The sequence below is a fragment of the Thermobia domestica genome, chromosome 10 (assembly GCF_964235325.1).
Source record: "Thermobia domestica chromosome 10, izTheDome1.hap1.1, whole genome shotgun sequence".
Lineage (NCBI taxonomy): Eukaryota > Metazoa > Arthropoda > Insecta > Zygentoma > Lepismatidae > Thermobia > Thermobia domestica.
In genome coordinates, this window is record NC_137463.1 from 177,924,283 (window position 1) to 177,946,929 (window position 22,647).

The 22,647-nt window shown below is 37.8% G+C and overlaps 1 protein-coding gene across 1 annotated transcript in view; it reads left to right on the top strand.

The window, feature by feature from the left end:
• LOC145662855 (uncharacterized) overlaps window positions 1–22,240 on the top strand; it is a 426,736-nt gene extending 404,496 nt beyond the window's left edge. The window contains exons 22-23 of the mRNA XM_081728788.1: window positions 8,395–8,453; window positions 21,994–22,240. Coding sequence (XP_081584914.1) covers window positions 8,395–8,404 — 10 coding nt within the window. The 3' untranslated portion in view covers window positions 8,405–8,453; window positions 21,994–22,240. The remainder of the gene's footprint in view (window positions 1–8,394; window positions 8,454–21,993) is intronic.
• The last annotated feature ends 407 nt before the right edge of the window (window positions 22,241–22,647 follow it).

Consider the following 22,647-nt stretch of genomic DNA (forward strand, 5'->3'; position numbering starts at 1 on the left):
AATCGGTTTGAAAATACCCTCCGGTCCTACCTTCGCATTGAAACCGCCTAACAGAATTTTCATATGGTATTGCAGAAGATGATCAAATACCCGTTCTATTCTTTCATAAAAACTGTATTTTTTTAATCGCCATCCTTATTTTCTGTTGGGGCATGTGCATTTAAAACAATAATATTACACAACCGACCCTTAAGAGAAGTAAAAGAAAATCATGTACAAATTCAACCTATGTATTTGCTGATATTACGTATTTGTTTGTGAACGGAAAGCCCTGTTTGTAGTTGGTAATTTTTAATTTTTTCCCCGTAAAAGACCGTAAAATTTCCCGACTTGACTCCTCCATTTCCTTCTCATCTAACTTCCTGATATCCCAATAGGTCCAACCTCTATTTCTAAACCATTTTTAACGCGCCTGCCCTATAGAGACTTCTTATATTTTATGTTCCAAATCTCATGTCGATTTTACTTTGCGAAGTTCGTGGCAAGTTATCAGTTCTGATCCGAGGATTCTGCAAACTTATCTGAACATTTTTTTTTACAGGATGAGGTTGTTAGCCTCACACCAAATTCTCAAGCTGGATTATCACCCCTTGTCTGTTCGCGGCTGCTTATTCAGTATATTCGCAGCTAACCTCTACATCCCAGAGACCTTCTCCTCGATTCACAACCTGAGGACGCGCCGTGCTGTGGTGACAGAAAACCACATTTTACGGAAATTAATATAGCTATATTTCAGAAATACAACAGGTACTGATTATCTGAACACTGCTTTAAATACACAGGAAAAATGAATATGCTCGGATATATGGATGCATATTAAGACTGTGAAAGCTTCGATGCCGTAAAAATCGTAAATTAGAGACTAGTGTCAGTGTAGTATTACATAAATGCATCGTACGTTTGACTATCCGAACTATTCTTGATGTATGACATTGTTTCGTTTTATAGCTATATAACTTTATAATATTTTTGTAAGTGATTATACTGTTTACCTGTTCTCTGCCAATAGCAACTGTATGAACTTATAATACAAAACTGAAATACAGAAGAATGAAATAAAAATAAGGATATTTCGCAGGGCATCTTATGTAAAGGGCGCCTTGTATTCTTCACAGGTTCTGTACTACCAGTAGTATTCGAATTTATTAAACAAAGCTAGTATACAGGATAACTAAAACCACTTATCTAAAATGTGATGTTTCGTAGGGCGCCTTATGTAAAGGGCGCACTGTGTCTTTCACGGGTTCTTCGCCAACAGTAATTGCGTGTATTTATTGTACAGAACTGTGCTATACCAGAAGAGTAAATAAAATCGTTCATCTTTGATGTGGTCTCGGAAGGGCGCCTAATGTAAAGGGCGCACTGCACCTTTCACGGGTTCTTTACCAATAAAACTGTAAGAATTTATTGCTAAAAAGTTGTACCTTTCTTTATACTGTGATATTTCGGAGGGCGCACCGGGACACGTCCTGGTGTCCCGGTGGGCCAGCACGGGCCTGTGTAGTAGTATGGAATATAAGAAGGACTTACAATTTCAATTTGACCGAAGATATAGAAATGTAAAACCTAATGCTAGTCAAGTATATCAGTGGTTGGAAAATAAGTTTCCTCGTATCTTCGACAACATTTGTGGTCTCCAGTTACATGCGGAATCATATAGCATATATATTAAGTTTAAAGATTTACAATCCTATGAACATTTCGCATCATCAGCTCCTTCGTCTGTAGAATTCACGCATGTGTCTGGGGAAACAAGCACAGTAAGGATCGTCCCCGCTGATGACCCCATTCGGTTGGTGCGTATATATGACTTTCCTCTTAAATTACCGTTATCATTCCTAGAAGAGCATTTTAAAAGTTATGGTAAAGTGCACAAAGTGGAACAACAACTATGAAGTGGTCCTTTTCCCCCTGGCATAGACAGGGGCGTATTGTTCATATGGAAATACATAAGCATATACCGTCTCGTATCATAGTGCATGGTTGTAAGGTGAGTGTGTCTTATGAAGTGCAGCCTGTTACTTGTTTTAGATGTCAGAGCAATTTTCACACGATTGCCACGTGTCCTTTGAAGAACGCAAAACCAACTACGGCCGCCCCTGAACAGACGTCTCTACACATGAGGAGATTGGCAAAGTGCATCGCTCTTTTCCCTCTTCTGGCTCGCCTTCGCTCTCTGTCACTGCCCCCCGGGCCCCCGCTCAGAGTTCCTCAGGCTTGCCTTCTTTGACTGATACCGACGAGTTTCCTGTGTTAGTACGAATTCCCCAAGTGAATTCATCCCTAACAAATAATGCCCTAGTTATGGAAGATTCTGAAGTGAAACTGAGACCCCCGCCTTTACAGAATACGCCTGTGGATGTCATGGAACTTGACTCGTCCGTCGGAGCAGGAAATGTTAACAGTTCTGTCTGGTTTTCGTGTGAAGTGCAAGACCATAATGTCCCGTCTTCAGCTGAACATACTGTTACTTCTGTGCAAGCTGATATTTCTTCACAACAAAAAAAGAAGGAAAGTTACTCGAACGTCTACAAGAAAGAAGGAACAGTGTGCCCTTGATGTTACACGAGGGATAGACCAAGCTGAGACATGCGAATTACGATCAAAACATCGGGCTATATCTGACTCACAACTGCCCTGAGGCGTGGTGTGTTTACTTTTCGCTATTGACCTTCACACCTGCTTTCCAGGGTTTCGTCCATATTGTATGTTATGATGTTGTATTTGGCAGTGTTAGTTTTTGTGTTCGTACAGGAAAGTTCACTCGGTTTGTTAAATATTCGTATCAAAATGCATCACTTTACTAGTGTTCATGGGAAAGAATCCCTTTCACCTTTGTAAGTACTTTTTTCCTTTTGTTTTAGTTTTCTTTTTGAGTGATTTTATAATGTTAACAGTAAATTCATTTAAGTTAATATCACTCAATATTCATAGAATCAGTTCCGATTCATAGAACCAGACGTTTGTTTTCTACAAGAAATAAGTTCTCTGCTTACATCTTTGATTTTTCTTACCAATTATCAAGCTATTATTAACCGCGAGACTGGGGTCGCGATTTTGGTTCGAAAAGGTCTGAGTTATGATCGTGTTGTGTTAGCCCCTGAAGGAAGGGCTATATGTTGTTATATTCAGAACATTTGTTTTATAGCATTATATAGTTATTCTGGCTTTACACGTACAAAAGAGAGGAACGAATTTTATGCAACTACCATTCCTTCCTTACCTCCTCCGGGAATTCCTCATTGTATAATTGCCGGAGATTTCAATGCAATTGTTGATCCTCGAGATTCTCTTACGCCTACCACCCCTTGTCCTACTTTGTCAGAGCTTATTCGTGTCCTAAAGTTAAAAGACGCTTTAGTTGTGTCAAACTCAGAGCATGTATTCACCCACTGCACTACTACGATGAGGAGTAGAATCGACCGCGCATACATTTCAGAGAGTTTATGCACTGCGGTGATACAACAAAATACAATTCCTGTGGCGCTGTCCGATCATGCCGCGATTGAAGTAGCCGCATGCCTTTCTTGCATTTAAAATGCCTTTCTTGCTACCACCGGCCCGGGGCCCTTCCTATTGGAAGATTAATAATGACATCATGTCTCGCCCGCAGGTTGTAGAGGAATTCTCGCGTCGCTTACCTTATTCGTGCAGCATGCAGCGGTACTACCCCTCTGTGATTTCCTGGTGGAATTTATATTGTAAACCTAAATTACGCAGTTTTTTCAATGGCAAGGGCGTGTCGCGAGGTAAGACGACCACCATTTACATGAATTTTTATATCAAGCTCTCTGTGAATTTTGGAATGCTCCGCCTTCTCTGGAGAACCTGGCTTGTATTAACGGTATCAAACACCGATTGAAAACTATTTACTCCCACACGTCGATTAGTGCGTATTTGTCGGAAGACTTTTATCATCGTTTTCCGGCGGAGACTAGAACTATTTATCATATTGATTGGATTTTGCGACAACAGCGTTCCACCGCCATTCATTCTCTCATTCTGGGAGATGGCACTACTACTACTAATTGTTCGCAGATTTTACAAGAGTTCACGCGCTACTATACAGACTTTGCACGTGCGCGTCCCATAGACTACTCATATGCCCCGGAGTTTTTGTCCACGTTATCTCACCATTTCACGGATGACGAGTGTCAGACATTGATCAATCCCATTATTGCGGAGGAAATTTTCGCAATCCTCAGGCGGACAAAGGGCCATAGTGCTCCCGGAGAAGACGGATTAAATATCCAGTGTTATAAACAGTATTAGTCTCACCTCAGTACCTTTCTTACCACTTTATTCAATGCTTGGTTACGAGGGGAAGCAGTGGGTCGTAATACCGCTATCTTAGTCCTCATTCCGAAATCCCGCGCAACGCATTATGTTCAGTACTATCGACCTATTTCTTTATTGCCCGTCGATCTTAAGTTGTTCACTAATGTGCTTACAACCCGACTTCGACCAATCATCCGTCACTACATTAGTCCTTATCAGGCCTCAATCCATGCTACGCATAACCTTTCATATACTCTTCGCTCTTTGCGCGATATTTTTTCTTATTTTCATTTCGGCTGGTTCCTGCGGGTGCATTAGCTGTAGATTTAGAAAAAGCGTACGACAGTTTAGATCACAGTTTTTTGTTGTAGGTGCTGGAAGCCTAGAGGTTTCCTTTAGCCTTCCGCACAGTTATTAACAATTTATATGCCACGGCCAATTTCCGTATACAGATTAACGGACACTTGTCCCCTCTTATACCGCTGAAACGTGGATTAAGGCAAGGATGTTCTTTGTCAATGATACTTTTTGCACTCGCATTAGATCCTTTATTTAGACAGTTGGCCACCCTGCACCCCCCTGGACCCTCCCGTTTCTTGAGTCAAAATATATTCGGGTATGCGGATGACGTGACCATCACCGGAGTGGATCCTGTTCTTATGGCGCGGGTTTTTGCAGTGTTGTAATGTTTTGCACTTTGTTCCGGATTACAGTATAATGTACAGAAAACTAACCTAGTACAGTTCAATGGTTTTCATTTATCTCCTAACGAGCCTCGGGTGCCGTGTGTACCTCACGTCACTTCCTTGAAGATCTTACGTATCGCGTTTACGTCACAACCTACTCCCCTTTTCGAGGAAATTTGGTCCCCGTTGTTGTTACAAATTCGCCAGCTTTTGTTTTCTCAGCGTTTCCGTCGCCTTCATTTAATTCATCGGATTCGCTTTATCAATATTTTCATTGCACCCAAGCTGTGGTACCGGGCTCGAATTTTCCCCTTACCGGAATTGTTCGCTAAGCGGTTTGACTCTTTATTCCTATGGAATATATGGCGTGGCTTCTATTTTCGTATTCCACGTGCAGGACTCTATCTTCCCCGCTCACAGGGAGGGTTGGGTCTCGTAAATCTCAGATTGAAATGTCAAACTCTGTTTATGCTCGATTTCTATGCTGCAGTTGCTATTAACGAATCCTTCACACAGCAATGGATACGATGTTTTTGGCCTAGTTATGAATTCCCTGTGAGCCCCCTGTTTATTAACTTTGCTGATTGTTGTCCGACGTACATTACTTCACTAATACGTTATTGGACATACGGTGGTGTGGTTCTCTGCCTTACGGGACACAATTCTCGCACTTTGTATAACTTCCTTCTTTCGTTGCCTAACGATCAGATTATTCTCCGAATTCCTCACCGATATCCTCAGACTACGTGGTCACAGGTATGCGCTAATATCTCCGGTATTACCTTCATATCTACAGGTTGAATGGTTTCAAGTGGTGCATCAGTTGGTGCCTACGCGCGCTCGTTTATTTGAGCTGAAACGTGTTCCTGACCCACTGTGTTCTCGATGCGCCAAAGAAGATGCAATATCCCACCGGTACGATCAGTGTGTGGGTGCTCCAGCTATCTGGAACTGTCTCACGTCCTTCTTAGGACGAATTTGTCGTCGACCTCCACACCAGTTCACAGTATCCTATGTTTTGTTCCCGGATATTCGTTATTTTCCACAGACCAAACACCACGCTGTGCTTTTTCTACTGGCGTGTATACTTGTGTATATCCATCGCCATGTGCCTTTGCTGGATGCTCGCACCTACTTGGATTTTTTAAAACGCACTCGCCGAAAGTTCTCCCCCCCTCCGAGTGGACAGGCAGTATTTTAGTAGGTTTTTAGAAGTGGTGTTGCAGTAATCTCCTTCCTTCTCGTATATATATATAAAAAAAGCTAAAACTCATGATGTAGGTTTACCGTTTCGTTTTTACTTTTATTTTTAGCGATTATTGTTATACTTTACATTTTCCTTTTCTTGTATGTAAGAAATATTGTATTGTATTACCCTAGGAGTCAGTCCGGTTCTTGTACACTTTTTGTATAAAGACAAGCACATGAACAATAAAACTATGGCCAAGTCGGAAGACCAAGAGCCTAGTAATCCAAAGGTTGGTGGTTCGCGCCCACCCCGGAAATTTTTTATTAACTTTTTTAAGTGTTTTTCAGACTCTCCTTAATGTAAACAAATTACGCATATAGGCGATTTAACATATTTTGGGGGAGTAATTTTGTGGTTCATTGGCATTTTGTCGCGTCTCTGCCGCTGGTGGTATAATTTTCAAAACGGAAGATGGGACACCGTGGATCGTCGCTGCGCGGAAGTCAATTTTTGGCGAGATATCTCTAGTTGCCCATCGGTGGTGCACCGACGCTTATGGCATGGGGATGTTTAACGTTATCGCTTCGGTCGGTTGTACGTAGTCCTGATGAGAATGATGGTGACAGTACACAGTTGCATTGATCGAAAGTAAATTTTTGAGCATAATGTCTTTCGTCCAATAATAAGAAAAACGTTTAACAGATCATGAAATCTCAAAAACAATCTAAATAGTTTATCTCTTTTCAATCACTTCTTTTTGTTTTAGCCCCGTCTTTTACAAAATAGAACACTCCCTGGGGGCGTTATCGCCCATGTTGAGGACACTATACTAAGAAATAAAGAACGCTACAACCAGAGGTAGGCTTGCCTCGCCTTGTTTGTGGTTGTTTATTTCTAGGTAAATATTGGCCGAATATGGATTATTACTCGCACAATAGCACGAAGAATATATATCCCCTTCAGTTTTTGGCATGGATGTAGAATTTGAGGAAGGTACGATAAGGAATTGGAAGGGAACTTCGACAAGGATGTTCTCCCGCACTAACGTTAATTAATATCTATGTAGAGGGGCTAGGGAAGGACATTATATGCATATGCATGACAGTATTTCGGCATGAGATTGAAGGAATAACTGATATTAATTTTAATTTTAATTTCTTTTGAAAACTAATCAAATGCAAATTATGTTAATTTGAAGATATTAGAAAACGTCAGAAAGAAAATAGGAACATTAATAAGACAAAAGAACGGTGATTGAAGTGAAGCGAATGGCATGAAATAGAGAAAGGAAGAAAGTAGATTTGATTAGTAATGTTGCTCACGAGAAGATAAATAAGTTGTTGTCATCTCGTTTTGAATTTTTCTCTTCTCCTTTTGTAAGTTTACGTACAATATTTTAAGCGCTGTTTCTTTTTCTCTCTTACTTTCGCCTAGAAGTTATCATTATCTATTCACGCAACGGGAAGACTATGATGAATTCTGTCTAATAACATTTAAACCATATTTATTATTAGAGTATATTGTGTAACGATTTGCACATTTTTAAACGTTGATAAATGAACTGCACTGTGTTCATACAATCGCTTAATCAGTTTATAATCTTTATGCTACGTATCATGTAACACTTAAACAGTATTTCAAATCTAAGACTTGGGTGGCCTTGTGTTGGCCACGAGACTCGAGAAATTTCTCGTCTCGTCTCGTCTCGGAATCGAATTTAGAATTACTCTCGTCTCACTTCCACTTTCAAAATGTACTTTTTGTCATGGAAAACCTTAGTGATTAGTAAATTTATTGAAAAAGTAAAACAAATAAACCAATAAAACAGTATGAAACTTATCTAACTTAGCATGAAATCTTACAAGATGATTTCAAACATACAGCTCTTCAGGTTTTTGAAAATGAAATACTGATACTTCTTTGTTTCACTTACAATCAGTTCATGTACACTATTTACAGTTACGACACCCTAACTCTAGAGTATTAAATTCAATCGCCTGCTACATTAGACCATTATGATAATAACTTTTTCCAAATCAATATTCTAGTCCCAATGAACTGATAACATGGGTAAATTTGGAAACGGCTCGTTTCCTGTTCAGTTTGTAAATAATATATTCCCACTCACTACAGTAAGTTGTAATTTTCTTACTTCCGTCCTAATGGAAATAATAATTGATTCTTTCCAAAATGAGAGCTATACAAGTTGGTTATTTTTATTACTTTTTCTTATATTTTCAGTAAGATGTGAGTGCTTCACTGGTTCGTTGTTCAGCACATGGGAGGAAAACTGCAACAACGTAAGTAATTGAGTACTTATAACTAGGATTGAAAGTAAGGGGGAACGCGAGGGACGTTGTTTCGTGACTTTCAGAAAATATCTATTGCGTTCCTCCACTTCCTAAAAATTAGAAAAGACAAAAATAGGCACAGAGGACAGCGTGACGTCATGCGTCCTCGTACCTTTTCAAGTTCACTTTTAACTCTGCTTATAACACATTTTTTCACCACATTAATATTCAGTTACAATTATTTTCTTATAATCCCAACTACATACCCTTGAAATTACCGTACTGTCGTATAAGAGCAGCTAACGTATAACTGACTAGAATTGAGCTGCTAAAAGTCACTACACTAGGGTTCAAAACTTGAGGACGAGATAGACAAAGTTAAAAAAAAAATGATTAGTCGATGGATATGAATAAAGTTCTGTAGTGTGTTGCCACAGGTCTCCTACATGTATGCGTGTAGCAAGATCTTGCATGACATGACCTAGCGCCGACTAGGTCTACCCCTTAACACGAAGCCATCAAATAAGAGGAAAGATACACTGTGTGTGTCAAAGTTTCATTGTGGTGCTGTTACAACAATATGCCTCGAAGACATTTGGATAACTTCACACGGGAAAGAATCATCGGGAAACTGGAGAAAGGACAAAATGGCTCGTGAGTTTGGTATTGCCCACAGCATTGAATCACATGCATGAGGAACATTCCGAAACACAGACAATGTTGAGTGAAGGACAGTTGGTGGTCAACCACTGTCACTGGACAGATAAAAATTGTGATCTCATTCTCATCTAAGATAAGAGCATATTGAGTCTGAGTAGTGATTCTAGACGACATATTGTCAAATATGATCATTTTTTGTGTTCCAGGTTGATTGGGGAGACATAGTGTTGCGTGAGAATATTGATTTCCAAATATTCAAACAATGTACACTTACCGGTCAACATTATTGTGACACTGTACTCCTTCCTCACATTCGTTTTTTCACAGTTAGAGTCGGCACTACCTGCATTTTATGGATGATAATGCGCGACTGCATCCAACAGCGAAGGTGATGGAGCTTGTGCAACAAGGGGATATGCAGCAAATTGAATGACCAACTCGTTTCCTCAAATTGAATACATCGAGCACGTGTGGGATGCTATACAGAGACGTCTTGCAGCATATTCAGATGCACTAATGACCATCCTGCAGTTGTCAACAGCGCTCATGGAGGAATGAAACTCCATACCAGAACAACTCATTATCAACTTTGTGAGCAGCATTGGAGCACGTTCCAAAGCATGCTTCGCTATCCGTGGTGATCACATACATTTTACTGCTTTTTACTGTTCGGGGGGAAGGGGGGAGAGCAGACATCACGAATCGCAGTGACTTCAGTGTAAGTCATTGCCTTTGTAAAAATACATCATTTTTTGTTCCAATTACGTGTTCCTTTCTGTTGTTTCCTGTATCATATTGTCGCACTATGCTCTATGTATGGTTCAAGTTTCACCGGTCTATACCACTGAAGTGTGACACCATATGCGAAATTTACGTTCATCCTCAGGTTTTCCACACCAGTGTATAATTCAGAGATATTATAATATAATAATATAATTGATTTCAAGTGAGTTTGTTCCATTTAAATGCATTTTAATGTATTGTCTTGTTTTCTGTTTCTGTTAGATATGTAATTTTATCCATGCTTATGTATTATGTTTGTTCAGTTCTATCACTTATTTGATTTCTGTATTCTAATTGAATCACTGATTGGAAAAAGGGAATAAGTGCATCAGACCTAAGTTCTCAAAAACGCTAAAAAACCTTCCCGAGGCGTTGTTTGTATTTGTTGCAAAAAGTGTATAATTGATTACTTGTAGTAAAAGAACTATCAAACACTAAGACAAGAAGAAGAATCTTGTATTGCAGCACTGTAGTTGGTTAGATAAGCTTAAAAATGGAAAAAATATTCCCTTTTTCCAATCAATTAGAGTTGGACGCAATTGTAATTGTATGTAGGGCATGTAATGTGCAGTTTATGATAGAAAGCTATGAAAATATACATGCTGAATACAATGCTGTATGTTAATCTTGGATATATGTATCCGAACTATCACGCATGTTAGGCTTCTGACACTGTTATTGTCAATGTTCGTTTTTTTTTTTTTTTTTTTTTTTTTTTGTAAAGCACATGTTATTCGTACAGCAAGAAAAGTAATACAATAGACAGCTGAAAAAATACGTAGCAAAATACGTTGTCAAAATAGAATGACTTTACATAGGGTCCTATCCGTCTGCATCTTCGTCTTCTACAGTTTCTTGGTCAGTGGTTTTCCATGAATAAACCATCCTATAAAACTGTTTGTATTGGTCAGGTATGCATTTGATGATTTGTGAAGAATCGTTGATCTTTTTCTGATTGATCGAGACTTGCCAATCGTATGTCTTTGACGTTGGCAGTGGAACGTTTGTGACATTACTTTTGAGTAATCGAAAAATATCAGTTCTTGGTCCATTGATAAACTTATGAGCTTGCACATAACCTAGAGATTCTGCTTTATAAACAGTGTCTTTATTTACGTACTTGGAATTTCACTGTTTTGTCTACAATGCTACCTGAAGATTTCTTGTAAAACGGTTACCACCAATGCTTAAAATCTAAGATTTCTTCATTGGCAACTTCGTAAACCTGAAATGCAGTATCAGTATTTCTTGCATTCGTAATCATGTGGTTATACTGTGCTGGTAAATAAATGCGATTGTGTCGTTTGAGTTCTCGTTTGGTTATAACAAAATTTCGGTGACATGGTAAAAACTGTGACCTCTGACAGGCAAATGTTGCTGTACAGTGGTAACGCGTTATGTTACGATCAGACTGAAAAGCATTAATGTCATTGTATGATTGTAGTTTTGGTATTGTAATATCACCACTTGTATCACTGAAAACACGTAAATCTGTATCTGATTGGGGCAAATATTTCTCTATAGATTGTGCAATGCGAAGACAAGGCGAAGTATCGTAACGTCAGCAGAGGGCTCTAATGGTTGTCTACATACACACAGTCTCACAGTTGTGGTGGTATCCTATAGTGATTGGAAGAAGGAAATAAGAAGCGTAGTTATTCCCTTTTTCTAATCAGCGACATATTTGGTCTTCCACATTGGTCATATAGAGTTGCCCAAACATTCCTATTTTCTACTCAACGATGTAACTGTCTCAAAGGAACACATTTGCTATCTCAGGTTAAAATCGCAAAAAATTGTACTTATTCCCTTTTTCCAATCAGTGGTTCAATTCTATTGTTTCTTCCGAAATTCCAATATGGCCGTTTTAAAATTATTCTAATTTCAATAAATGTGTTATGTTTTCTGCTATTATCTACTTTTCAGATTTTCTTTTTCTTTTGCTGTTTGTTAATAAACTAGGTTTAATTGAGAATAACTCTCAAATGGATTGACAGAAACGTCTCACTGTTGATAATGTTATAGTTTTTTTTTTGTTCCGTTATTGCATTGCAATGCATGATGAAGAATTGATATTAATTTGTTTCTTGAAAGTGTTGGTTGTCAGCATTAATACATTACCGATACACCAAACTGTTGCACGAACTACCGATTGCAAAGTGGCAACTTCCATATCTGTATAAGGACCAGTGGCGGCGCCTTGTGCAGTTCACAAGAGCACGTGAACCATCAAGTATCATGGGCTGTTTGTTGCCCCTTAAGATATTTAATAATATTTAGAATATTATTATCTTGTCGTTTCGTTTCTATTCTTCGCTTGCTTTACCTCTTGTTTATATGTATTCCATCATCACACCACTTTCACAACAGAGAAGCAAGCGTAATAGGCTGCTCTGTGTGTAGTACGGAAGGGAAACGCGGGCAGCTGAGGGGAGGTACTGCCGTCTCCTGACGTTCAAATCAAGATTTGCACGAGCAGCTTTAACAGCACTGTTGTTGACTTATTTCCAGTAATGTGGCGCTTTAAACAGAATCAAAGAATGAACTGCAACTTACAATATATAGAATATAGTAGTAATATATAACTCATTCTTTCAATCAGTTCTCTACATTTCTTTTTATCTCAATTTCTCGTAATGAAAATACACCAATGAAACAAACAAAATTATGGTTTTTCCAAGGTCGTATCCCCAGAGAGTTTTAACTTAATGCAGAATAAAATTAAATTTTAATTTATTTTAAAGACTGTTTTAAATATGTATAATATCTGATCTGATTTTTCTTTAGGCTACGGTTTTCTTTTCGTAAATAAACTAAATGTTTGTAAGGAAAGCGAATAGCTTATCAAAACATAATACACTTGCTAACATTACTACAATTATAAAAATCTTACCTTCTGTATTGTGGGAACCTGAAGGAAATTTTGGAACTGATTTTACTCAACATTCATCTTTAACACATGCAAAATAGGAAAAGATGAGTATTGAGATTTACAGTAACGTACGTTCAACTGTAACCGGATTGTTTTTAAATTGGAGTGGGGCGGAACAGTACTGATTAACGTGGAATCCGAACCACATGAGCTCCCAGAGGCGGACTGGGCCGCCCGAATACCCGGAAATTTCCGGATGGGCCCTGCCTTCTGCAAAATTACTTAAGATACTGCTAGATTAGTTATAACTATTTCAAAATTCCGTTCTCATTCACAGTAACCAGAAGGAGGGCAATAGTAAAAGGGGGCCCTTGCCCAACCCGTAGCCTTGTTTGTTGAAAAATCAATAAGACAATAAAAAGTCTGAAAAATATATGTAAGTTATTAACTCGCAAATTTAATCTCGTCCATAATTTATGTATCCAATAATGTGATCTGCAATCGATAACATATAAAGAGCATGGGGCTGATTCTCCTACGGTAAGAAAACCATGTTAGACATGGAGTTATTGGACGCGAGTAGTGGGGATAAATAATGGTCCCATAAGTATACCGATGATGTCAGAAAATGGGCCCCGAAATCTCAGAAATTGGGACCCGAAGTTTCGAGCTTAGGTCCCTTCTATTCATCAATGAAATATGTAGTTCTGGGACGTGGGAGGTGGCAATGGAAAGGTCGTGGTCCCCTGAGCAGAGCGGTGATGTCATAAATCGAGCTCGGGGCCTGATATTCCCAGATATCGGACCCCGAAAGTATAGGATCGGGTCCTTTCTATTCATCAACGAAGTATGAAGTTTTTGGACGTGGGTGGTTCCATTGCAAAGGGTCGGTTTCCCCTTAGCACATCGGTGATGTCGTAAATCTGGCCAGAGGTCCGAAGCCCAAGTAATCGGCCCCAAAGGATGTTGATGCCATTATCTCCCTGCTTTTGGCTTGAAAAAGTAGGTTTCCTTGTTATACTGCCTGGATGTTATTCAACCGAACATTACCTAACATTACTGATACTGCATGTCACTAAGGTACAGCGCAACATATTTGATATCGAAGAGAAGGGACCTGAGCCCAAACATGGGGGCCCGAATTCTTTGGTTTCAGGCCATGAGACCGATTTCTAACATCACCACTGTGGTTAGGGAACCCGGTTCTTTCCAACGCCACAACTTGCCTTTCCAACTCCATGTCTAAAACGGTTTTCTTACTGCAGGAGGATTTTTATGGAATATTCTCCATGTTCTTACCCAAGAGTAGCAAAGACATTAAAAAACTGTGGGAATTAACAAGGTATTAGATTGGAACAATTTCTTTTAATCGTATACATGAAGTACACGGGAAATAGTGGACCCCAATGGAACGCACCACTCCTTTCCTGCAAATCTAGTTTTTAACTTATGATTTTTTTTTTACTTGTTTCCAAAACTCGGGTAGAAGGAGGTCTCCATTGCTGACGCAATCATGGTTTTTTTTTAAAGTTCGAGTCAATAAATAGTACGGGAGATAACAAGATGGTGTTTCTAATTCGGTATACCTAACAATAGTGCACGAATATTGACAGGGGCCCATTTGCGAATATTGCGAGGTATTGGAATACAAATCCAGGGTAGATGAAATGGTAGATTTACAAACAACAAAAAAATAATCTTTGATTCTTCTTGTCTTGATCCCTGCCGATTTACTGATTTACTAAAATGAGGGTGTTCCAGAAGGTACCTTGCAAGAGATAGCTGAAAATGTTTAATTGAGCATGAAAATTTGAAATCTGAATTGTTGAATTTTGCTAAAATTAAAAAAAAAAAAACAACGAAAAACTCTGCCAGACTACTGTGATAATGAAGACTGTACTGACATACAACCCGATGTTAATGTTGCAGAATGCGACAGTTCTGCTAAGTGTAGTGCCTCGGAAGGCGAAAATAAACCTCAGGAATGCATTGCCTCTTTTTCAGAAGGCCAGTCTTATATATGTGCAACGAAAATCATCCGTGTAAGCAGTGTAACTTGTGTTGCTACAGGTTGCTACTAAGGTATAATAAGCATGTTTCCACTTTCCAAACACTGTTTACTGTATACAAATATTTTACAACTCTTTTAGTTACTCAAGTATTGTGTGAGCGAGCATTTAGTTATCTTAAACTAATTAAAAGTTTACGCGTTCGTCTTTGTCAAATCATATTCTGGAACCATTTATGCTTATGGCCATTGAAAGGAAAGTTCTGCAAAAAATCTCTAATGATGAAATTATCGATGAAATTGGGAAATTTTCTTCTGTCTTTAGAAAAGTGCTGCTGTAAAAGTTGGTTTGATAAATGAACTTCATTATTCACGTATTTTATAAGATTTGCAAAACGCATCAAAGACATGGCTGACAAATGCGTTATAACCTGTATGTAGTCAATAAGTGTTGGGATTTTTACATCAAAAGTTCTTCCTGTTCGTTCCCTTTTTCTTTCTTGATTTTGAGAGGGGGATTCCCAACTGCCGTAAAAAAAAAAATATTTTCGGCTGTAATATAATATATGGTAGTAATGTTCCAATTTAATTAGTGTTTAAGAAATCAATAAAAAATATTTATCAATTTCAGCATGTTTTATCAAAAAAATTTCAAACCGTTTAGAGAAACGGTTTGAAAACATTTTTGACAAAGCACGCTGAGTTTGATAAATATTTTTTTTTATTGATTTCTTAAACAAGAAAGTAACATTTTGTAAACAGAAAGTTTAGAGAAATTTTCTGTGTTTTCAAAATGTTACTTTCTTGTTTCTCACATCCATAATTGGATTATTACTCAATGTTCTTCATTATATATCATGTAAACAAATCTACAGAGATAGACTATTATTTCAAGCGATAAAATTAAGTTTATTATAATTTATTCACTCATTTTCATGTACATTCAGGAAAGTTAAATTCCTCATAATTTTGAAGATGGAATCTATCATATTCAGATGTCTTTCAATATAAACACTCGTTGCTTGAAGGCGCATGTACGATTCATTGCAAAGATTTTCAGACTGTAGAAAATAAAGAAAGCGAAATAATACTTGGCTATAGACACCCATACACGGGGGCGGGGGTTTACCTATCCAAGTCTCCAGCTAAGAGTTCATTCCTAAAGGGCAGTCCTGGCTGCAGACCAACTCGGCATTCATCAAGGTCCTTAAACATCATTCTCCGGGTGGGTCCTTGTACTGCCACTCCATCTCTGTGAGCTCCCTCCGGGAATCGAATCCGGATCTGCCATGCAAAAGGCACGTACGTTAACCGCTTAGCCACGAAGGAGCTCTTTAAATATATGAAATAGCAGATGTTTGAAATCTCGATACTAATGGAGATTACATTTAGTATATTGTGAAATTGATGATGAGTTTGTAGAAAAAGAATGGCATACAACAAAATTCGTGAAAATCATAGCAAATAATCCGAAGTTGACTTCAGAAACTGAAGTTGTGTTACCATATTAAAGAATATGAAAGCATTTAAAAGAGTACCGTAGCTTAAAGAGTACCGTAGCTAAGTTAATGCATTAACTTAGCATTAACTATAAAAAAAACTAAACTTCAGAAGAGTTATTGACAAGTTGATTGCCCAGAAGAACATGAGAAGTAATTTCATATATGAATGAAATAGAGCATTTGTTTATAAATTGGTACTTTTGATTATGTGTATATATATATATATGGTTACTTTCATTGATTATTTATAGTTTTTCTTATTTAGAATACTGAAAGAATAAAAGTTTCTAACGACTGTGAACTACCGAAAAATTATGTCAAGAGACGCCACTGGTAAGGACGTTCGATGGCTGCTCGTAAATCATGCAATGTATAAGGGTGTTGTTCATAAGTAACATTCTTGACAGTACCTCATGAGTAAAAGTCTAGCGGAAGCAGGTATGGGGAATGTGGGAAATACCTGAAAAACCCTCTTCGACCTATCCATCGTTCTGATAAAATTTCATTGAGCAACTGTTTGATGAGATAACGTTAGTGGGGTATAGCACTACTTTACTGGAGATAAAACCTTCCGCCCCCTTAAAAAATTTGGCGCGAAACATACCAGTTTCACGAGCACACTGTCTCAGAGACTTTTGTGGTGAGCGAATGAATTGTTCTAACACAGTTTAGGTAGTGCAGAACGGCTTTTGTGCACATATGTAGCACAACCATCGGCTTCCAATTTATCGCAAATTCGGCCAGTTGTTGAACGTATCGGTGGTTGTGTTCCAAATTCATTCCACCATTGTTCTTGCATCCACAGATGATTTCATATTTCAAGTATCGCCCTAAGACCACTTTTCTTCAAATGTCAGCCTTGCAACCAAGTTACTTCACTCACGCCACCTAGGGGCGGATCAAAGGGGTGATATAGAGGCTATAGCCCCCCTTGACGCTCAGGTAGACACTGAATAAAATGGGCTTCAATCCTGCTTTACACTGGATAAAGCTGCAAACTATGGTTTAGACCCTCCCTTAATCATATTCAGAATCCACCCCTGACGCCACTTACACAAAAGAAACTTATGAAACTATTATCGAGATCCAATTTAATAGCAGAACATTAAACTATAACACACCAAATATGAGACGTTTCCATAAATCCAGTTGAGAGTTATTCACAATTAAACAGTAGTGGATACTTTTCTCCCTGTGTAACATGAGACTGACCCATTTAAGAATAGCCCCACTGTTACTGGTCATGAATGCAAATCTAATTTTAAACATTCACTAGATTTAATTTCAATTAATTGTTTTACGAATAACTGGCGTAATTTAGAAATAAAATAAATTTAATAATTATACTCAGTGGCGTATTTAAGATTTTGTTTCGCGGGGGCTTTGCCTGAAAATTTGAAAATTCTGCAAGATATTTCATATACTTTACTATAGTAAGTAAGATTTCGGGGGGAAGGCTGAAGCCCGGAAGCCACCTCTAAATACGCCACTGATTATACTAATAGCTAGATCTAATAAGGCAATCTGGGATAAAAGAAAATTTGATATCCAGAAAACTATTCTTTATAAAATCACAAAACTAGATAATAATAATTTTTAACAATAACTGAATTAGTTAAAATATATCTCTGAAGGAATTCAATAGTACTATAAAGGACTTATTAATAATAGAATACACATTTAATCAAGCCTTATAAGAATTTGACGAAAAACAGATTTGCCTTACATTTCAATTTCAATCTGCACGTAACATAAGTCATAAACATTAAGCTCATTGATATAACAAATACAATAGTTTTTCAACTCACCAGATATTTAATAACAACAGAAGTTACAACATCTTGGCATCCAAGTTAAATAATACTTATGATATCTATGATAATAACTGTTACAGTTTTTAGAAACTTTAAACTGCTTTCGACCTGTTGGATACTAGTTTGTAACTGACGTCTGGAATCGAACATTCGAATTACGACAGCGATAATTCCCAAGCTCGCCACTATTGACGCTACAAGCTTTAATAACTCTAACGGCCAAAGCTGATACAAATACAAGTTCACTGATCAAAATTTTCTCTTCCAAAAATATCTCAGAACACTAGTCACCTGGTATATTGACAAATGAAAATGAGTGTATAGAATAAAATTCACGTGACGTCAGATGTATCTGTGTGGTGTGATTGGTTTTTGAATATTTACAAAACACTTTATGATTCTTTATGTATTTTATCTTGAACAATATTATGAATCTAAATTTAATTTACAGGGAAATAACAATTAATGTTAACCTATTCACGGATATGGCATCAAATGAAGCCACATATTTATCGAGAAAATAATCCGAATTTTTTTCACGAAGAAGAATGCAAACTGAAGGTAAGTAAAAACAAGTGCTTCAGAATATTATTTTTACTTACTTTCAGTTCGCACTCTTCTTCGTGAGAAAAAATCGGATTATTTTCCCGATAAATATGTGGCTTCATTTGATGCCATATCCGTGAAGAGGTTAATATACTGAAAAAATCTCAAGAAATACTGATAGATCAGCTTTGACCGCGATGTAGACGGTCAAATTTAGGAATAGAGTCCATTGATGAAAGTGATTTTAGACCGGAAGTGGTACTCAAGAAATACTGATAGATCAGCTTTGACCACGATGTAGACGGTCAAATTTAGGAATAGAGTTCATTGATGAAAGTGATTTTAGACCGGAAGTGGTACTCAAGAAATACTGATAGATCAGCTTTGACCACGATGTAGACGGTCAAATTTAGGAATAGAGTTCATTGATGAAAGTGATTTTGGACCGGAAGTGGTACTCAAGAAATACTTGATAGATCAGCGTTGACCGCGATGTAGACGGTCAAATTTAGGAATAGAGTTCATTGATGAAAGTGATTTTAGACCGGAAGTGGTACTCAAGAAATACTGATAGATCAGCTTTGACCACGAGGTAGACGGTCAAATTTAGGAATAGAGTTCATTGATGAAAGTTATTTTGGACCGGAAGTGGTACTCAAGAAATACTTGATAGATCAGCTTTGACCGCGATGTAGACGGTCAAATTTAGGAATAGAGTTCATTGATGAAAGTGATTTTAGACCGGAAGTGGTACTCAAGAAATACTGATAGATCAGCTTTGACCACGATGTAGACGGTCAAATTTAGGAATAGAGTTCATTGATGAAAGTGATTTTGGACCGGAAGTGGTACTCAAGGAATACTTGATAGATCAGATTTGACCGCGATGTAGACGGTCAAATTTAGGAATAGAGTTCATTGGTGAAAGTGACTTTAGACCGAAGTGGTACTCAAGAAATACTGATAGATCAGATTTGACCACGATGTAGACGGTCAAATTTAGGAATAGAATTCATTGATGAAAGTGATTTTCAGACCGGAAGTGGTATAAGTTAATCACCTCCTGTTTTATCGTTTTCCTGTAGAGTAAAAGTGGCAACTGTTTCCTTAATCAATTAACAATTATTCGATTTATTTTTAGTGTTTTGATTTTCACATTATTATGGACGAAAATTCAAAATGAATTTCTCTTATTTGCAGTACTGCATATTGTACGAGTAAAAATGAAACTAATTATTATTTGTAACTTTATTAAAAAATAAAAAAAATAAACGAATTAAACCAAACTCAGAAGTTCCCGGCGTGCAAAGCTGTAGGAAATATCTTTCTTTTTTGTATCTGAGCATGCTCCTTCCCAAGTCTGACCATCAAATATAGCAATCTTTATAGCATAGACGATAGGCTACTTGCTAAGCGAATTTCGTTCATATCCGATCAGTAGTTATCGAGAAATAAAGTATCAGATACAAGACAAGTTGAGCCCGGTCACAAAATATAGCAATTTCTTCCTCTTACACCATGAGTTATTTGCTCATCAAATTCAGATCCGGTCAGTAGTGGATCTGGTGAGCCGACCAAATATAGCGATCTTTATTTCTTAGACGGTAGGCTATTAGCTCATCAAATTCCGTTTAAATTCGGCAAATACTTACCGAGAAATGAAATATATCATACAATGACAATTAAGTCAAGCCGAACCTATTCTGCTCAAGCCCAGCCACCAGGTATATCATTTTTTTTATTCATTTGGCCGTGGGCTACTTGTCCACGAAATTTGTTTCAGATCTGGCAGTAGGTATTGAGAAATGAAGTACTGCATAGAAGGCTATTCAAGTCGAACCGAACCCGTCCCTGTCAGGGTCCGGACACCAAATATAGCAATCTTTGTTTCCTAAACGATGGCTTATCGAATTTCTTTCAGATTTGACGAGTAGTACTTACGAGAAATTACACATGTATGCTACATGTAAGACGAGTCGAGTCAAGTCGGTCCTAGCCAAGCCTGTCCTTGCCGGACCTAGCCACTAAATACCGAGTGAGTCAAAATGGTGTTTCCGATCTCGTTAATTCAAACAGTAATGAACATTTCTTGCCAACGTAACTTTTTTTCTGGAATATAATATCAAAAAGTTTCATTCTATTTTTATTGGAGAGGCGTAGACACGTACACGTCTACCAGGAGGCAGTTTAGTCAAAGTGATCAACATGGCTTCTACAGGTCACAGAGCATTCTGTGTGCTTGATTTTTATGCGGCTAAGTCCATCGTGTAAGTTCAACGGCATTTTGTGGAAAATTTAAGGTATTTGTGCTGCCACTTGCTAAGGGTAAGGGAAAAAATAAGGAATGTCACAAAACTACATTGTCAAGAAAACGGGGTCTTAATATTGAAAACCGCGTAAAAAGAATAGGGTTAGTTAAATATTTTGCCCATTTTTACATGGACATTTCTACATTTACGCATGCATGGCATATGCAGTCAAATAGTACCAAGAGTCACCAGCAGATAGAACAAAGCACCCGAAAAAGCACATACATGGACATTCCTTGTTTTCTCGCCGTACCCATCGTTGAATTCAGTGAGCGCATCAGTGCAGCTGTAGCCGATATCGACCCTGACATGCTGTTGATAAATTTGACCAATGCTTACTGAGAAATAAAATATTACATACAAGGCGAACGGATCCTGTCCCTGGCCAAGCCCAGCCACCAAATGTAGCGATTTTTAATTTTTAGTTATTTGGCTACTTGTTCACCGAATTTGGTTCAAATTCGGCCAGTGGTTACCGAGATATAAAGTACCACATGCAAGTCGAGCCGAGCCGAGTCTGTCTCGAGTCGAGTCCGGCCACCAAATGTAGTATTTTTATTCATTTAGCCATGGATTATTTGTCCATCAAATTTGATTCATGCATGGCCAGTAGTAAGCGTGAAACCCACACACACACATGCAGTTGAAGTGAAACTACAAGCTCCCGTATGCTTACGCCGAAAGGTAAAATAAAAATGTACATTAGCAACAATTCAAATATTTGTTTGAAGCTGATCCAGAATGAAAATTCATTAAAATTTTATACTAATTTTTTTAAATCAAGTTATGCATAAACATATTTATTACTTTTACTTTCTATTGAATTACAATTTTGTACATAGGGATGAAGGCGGCAAATACTTTTCGGTCTAAGGTCGGGAAAACTTTAAATCCGTAAGTATATACGAAAATATATGTCTCATCTTTGGATATTTTCTTTAAATGGTTAAGTGGTAATAAGATTGGTCACTTAAATCTCGAAAAATCATATTTTTGTTACACTGTTAGTGAACAAGTTGATTTAAAATAAATTGTTTCCATTCTCTGTGTTTCAGAACCATGATGGATAAACACGTAATGAGAACGGGAGTACACACTATGAGGGCATAAGGAAATACAACGAGTCGTCATCGTGTTCTGCGTCTTTCGCAGCCTACACATCTGGAAGCTGTACATTAACGCCATCCAAAGGAGAATTACGGCTTTATAAGAGGACTATTATTACCAACCATGTATATATTATGTTTCCCCAGAAATGTGTACAAACGTCCATTACACCCGATTAAATAATTTAAAAATGTAGTCATAGATTTATGTTTACCGGTATAATGTCTATATCAAACCTTCAGAACTTGAGTTTTCGTAGTTGGAGAATCTATAACTATACCTTAAGAAGGCCACAGGTTTAACCCACTACAAAATCAACAGACTTCTAATCCGATTCTACCTATAGGAAACTAATCCAATCAGAATTATTATTACCTCCCTTTCTAAGGTCATTCATTATGACAGCCTTCCGATACTAAGAAATTTAATTTCACATTTACTTGGAATTCTTGGATAACATACTTTTTGATGGGAACACTACGCCACATCAGGGGTTCGGTTTCTCGGAAGGGTATTTTAATAAGCGAGATATCCGTATTTAATTATGGTGGGTAATTGTTGCGCTTTCACCTGTTGATGTGCATAATCAACGATCGACACCA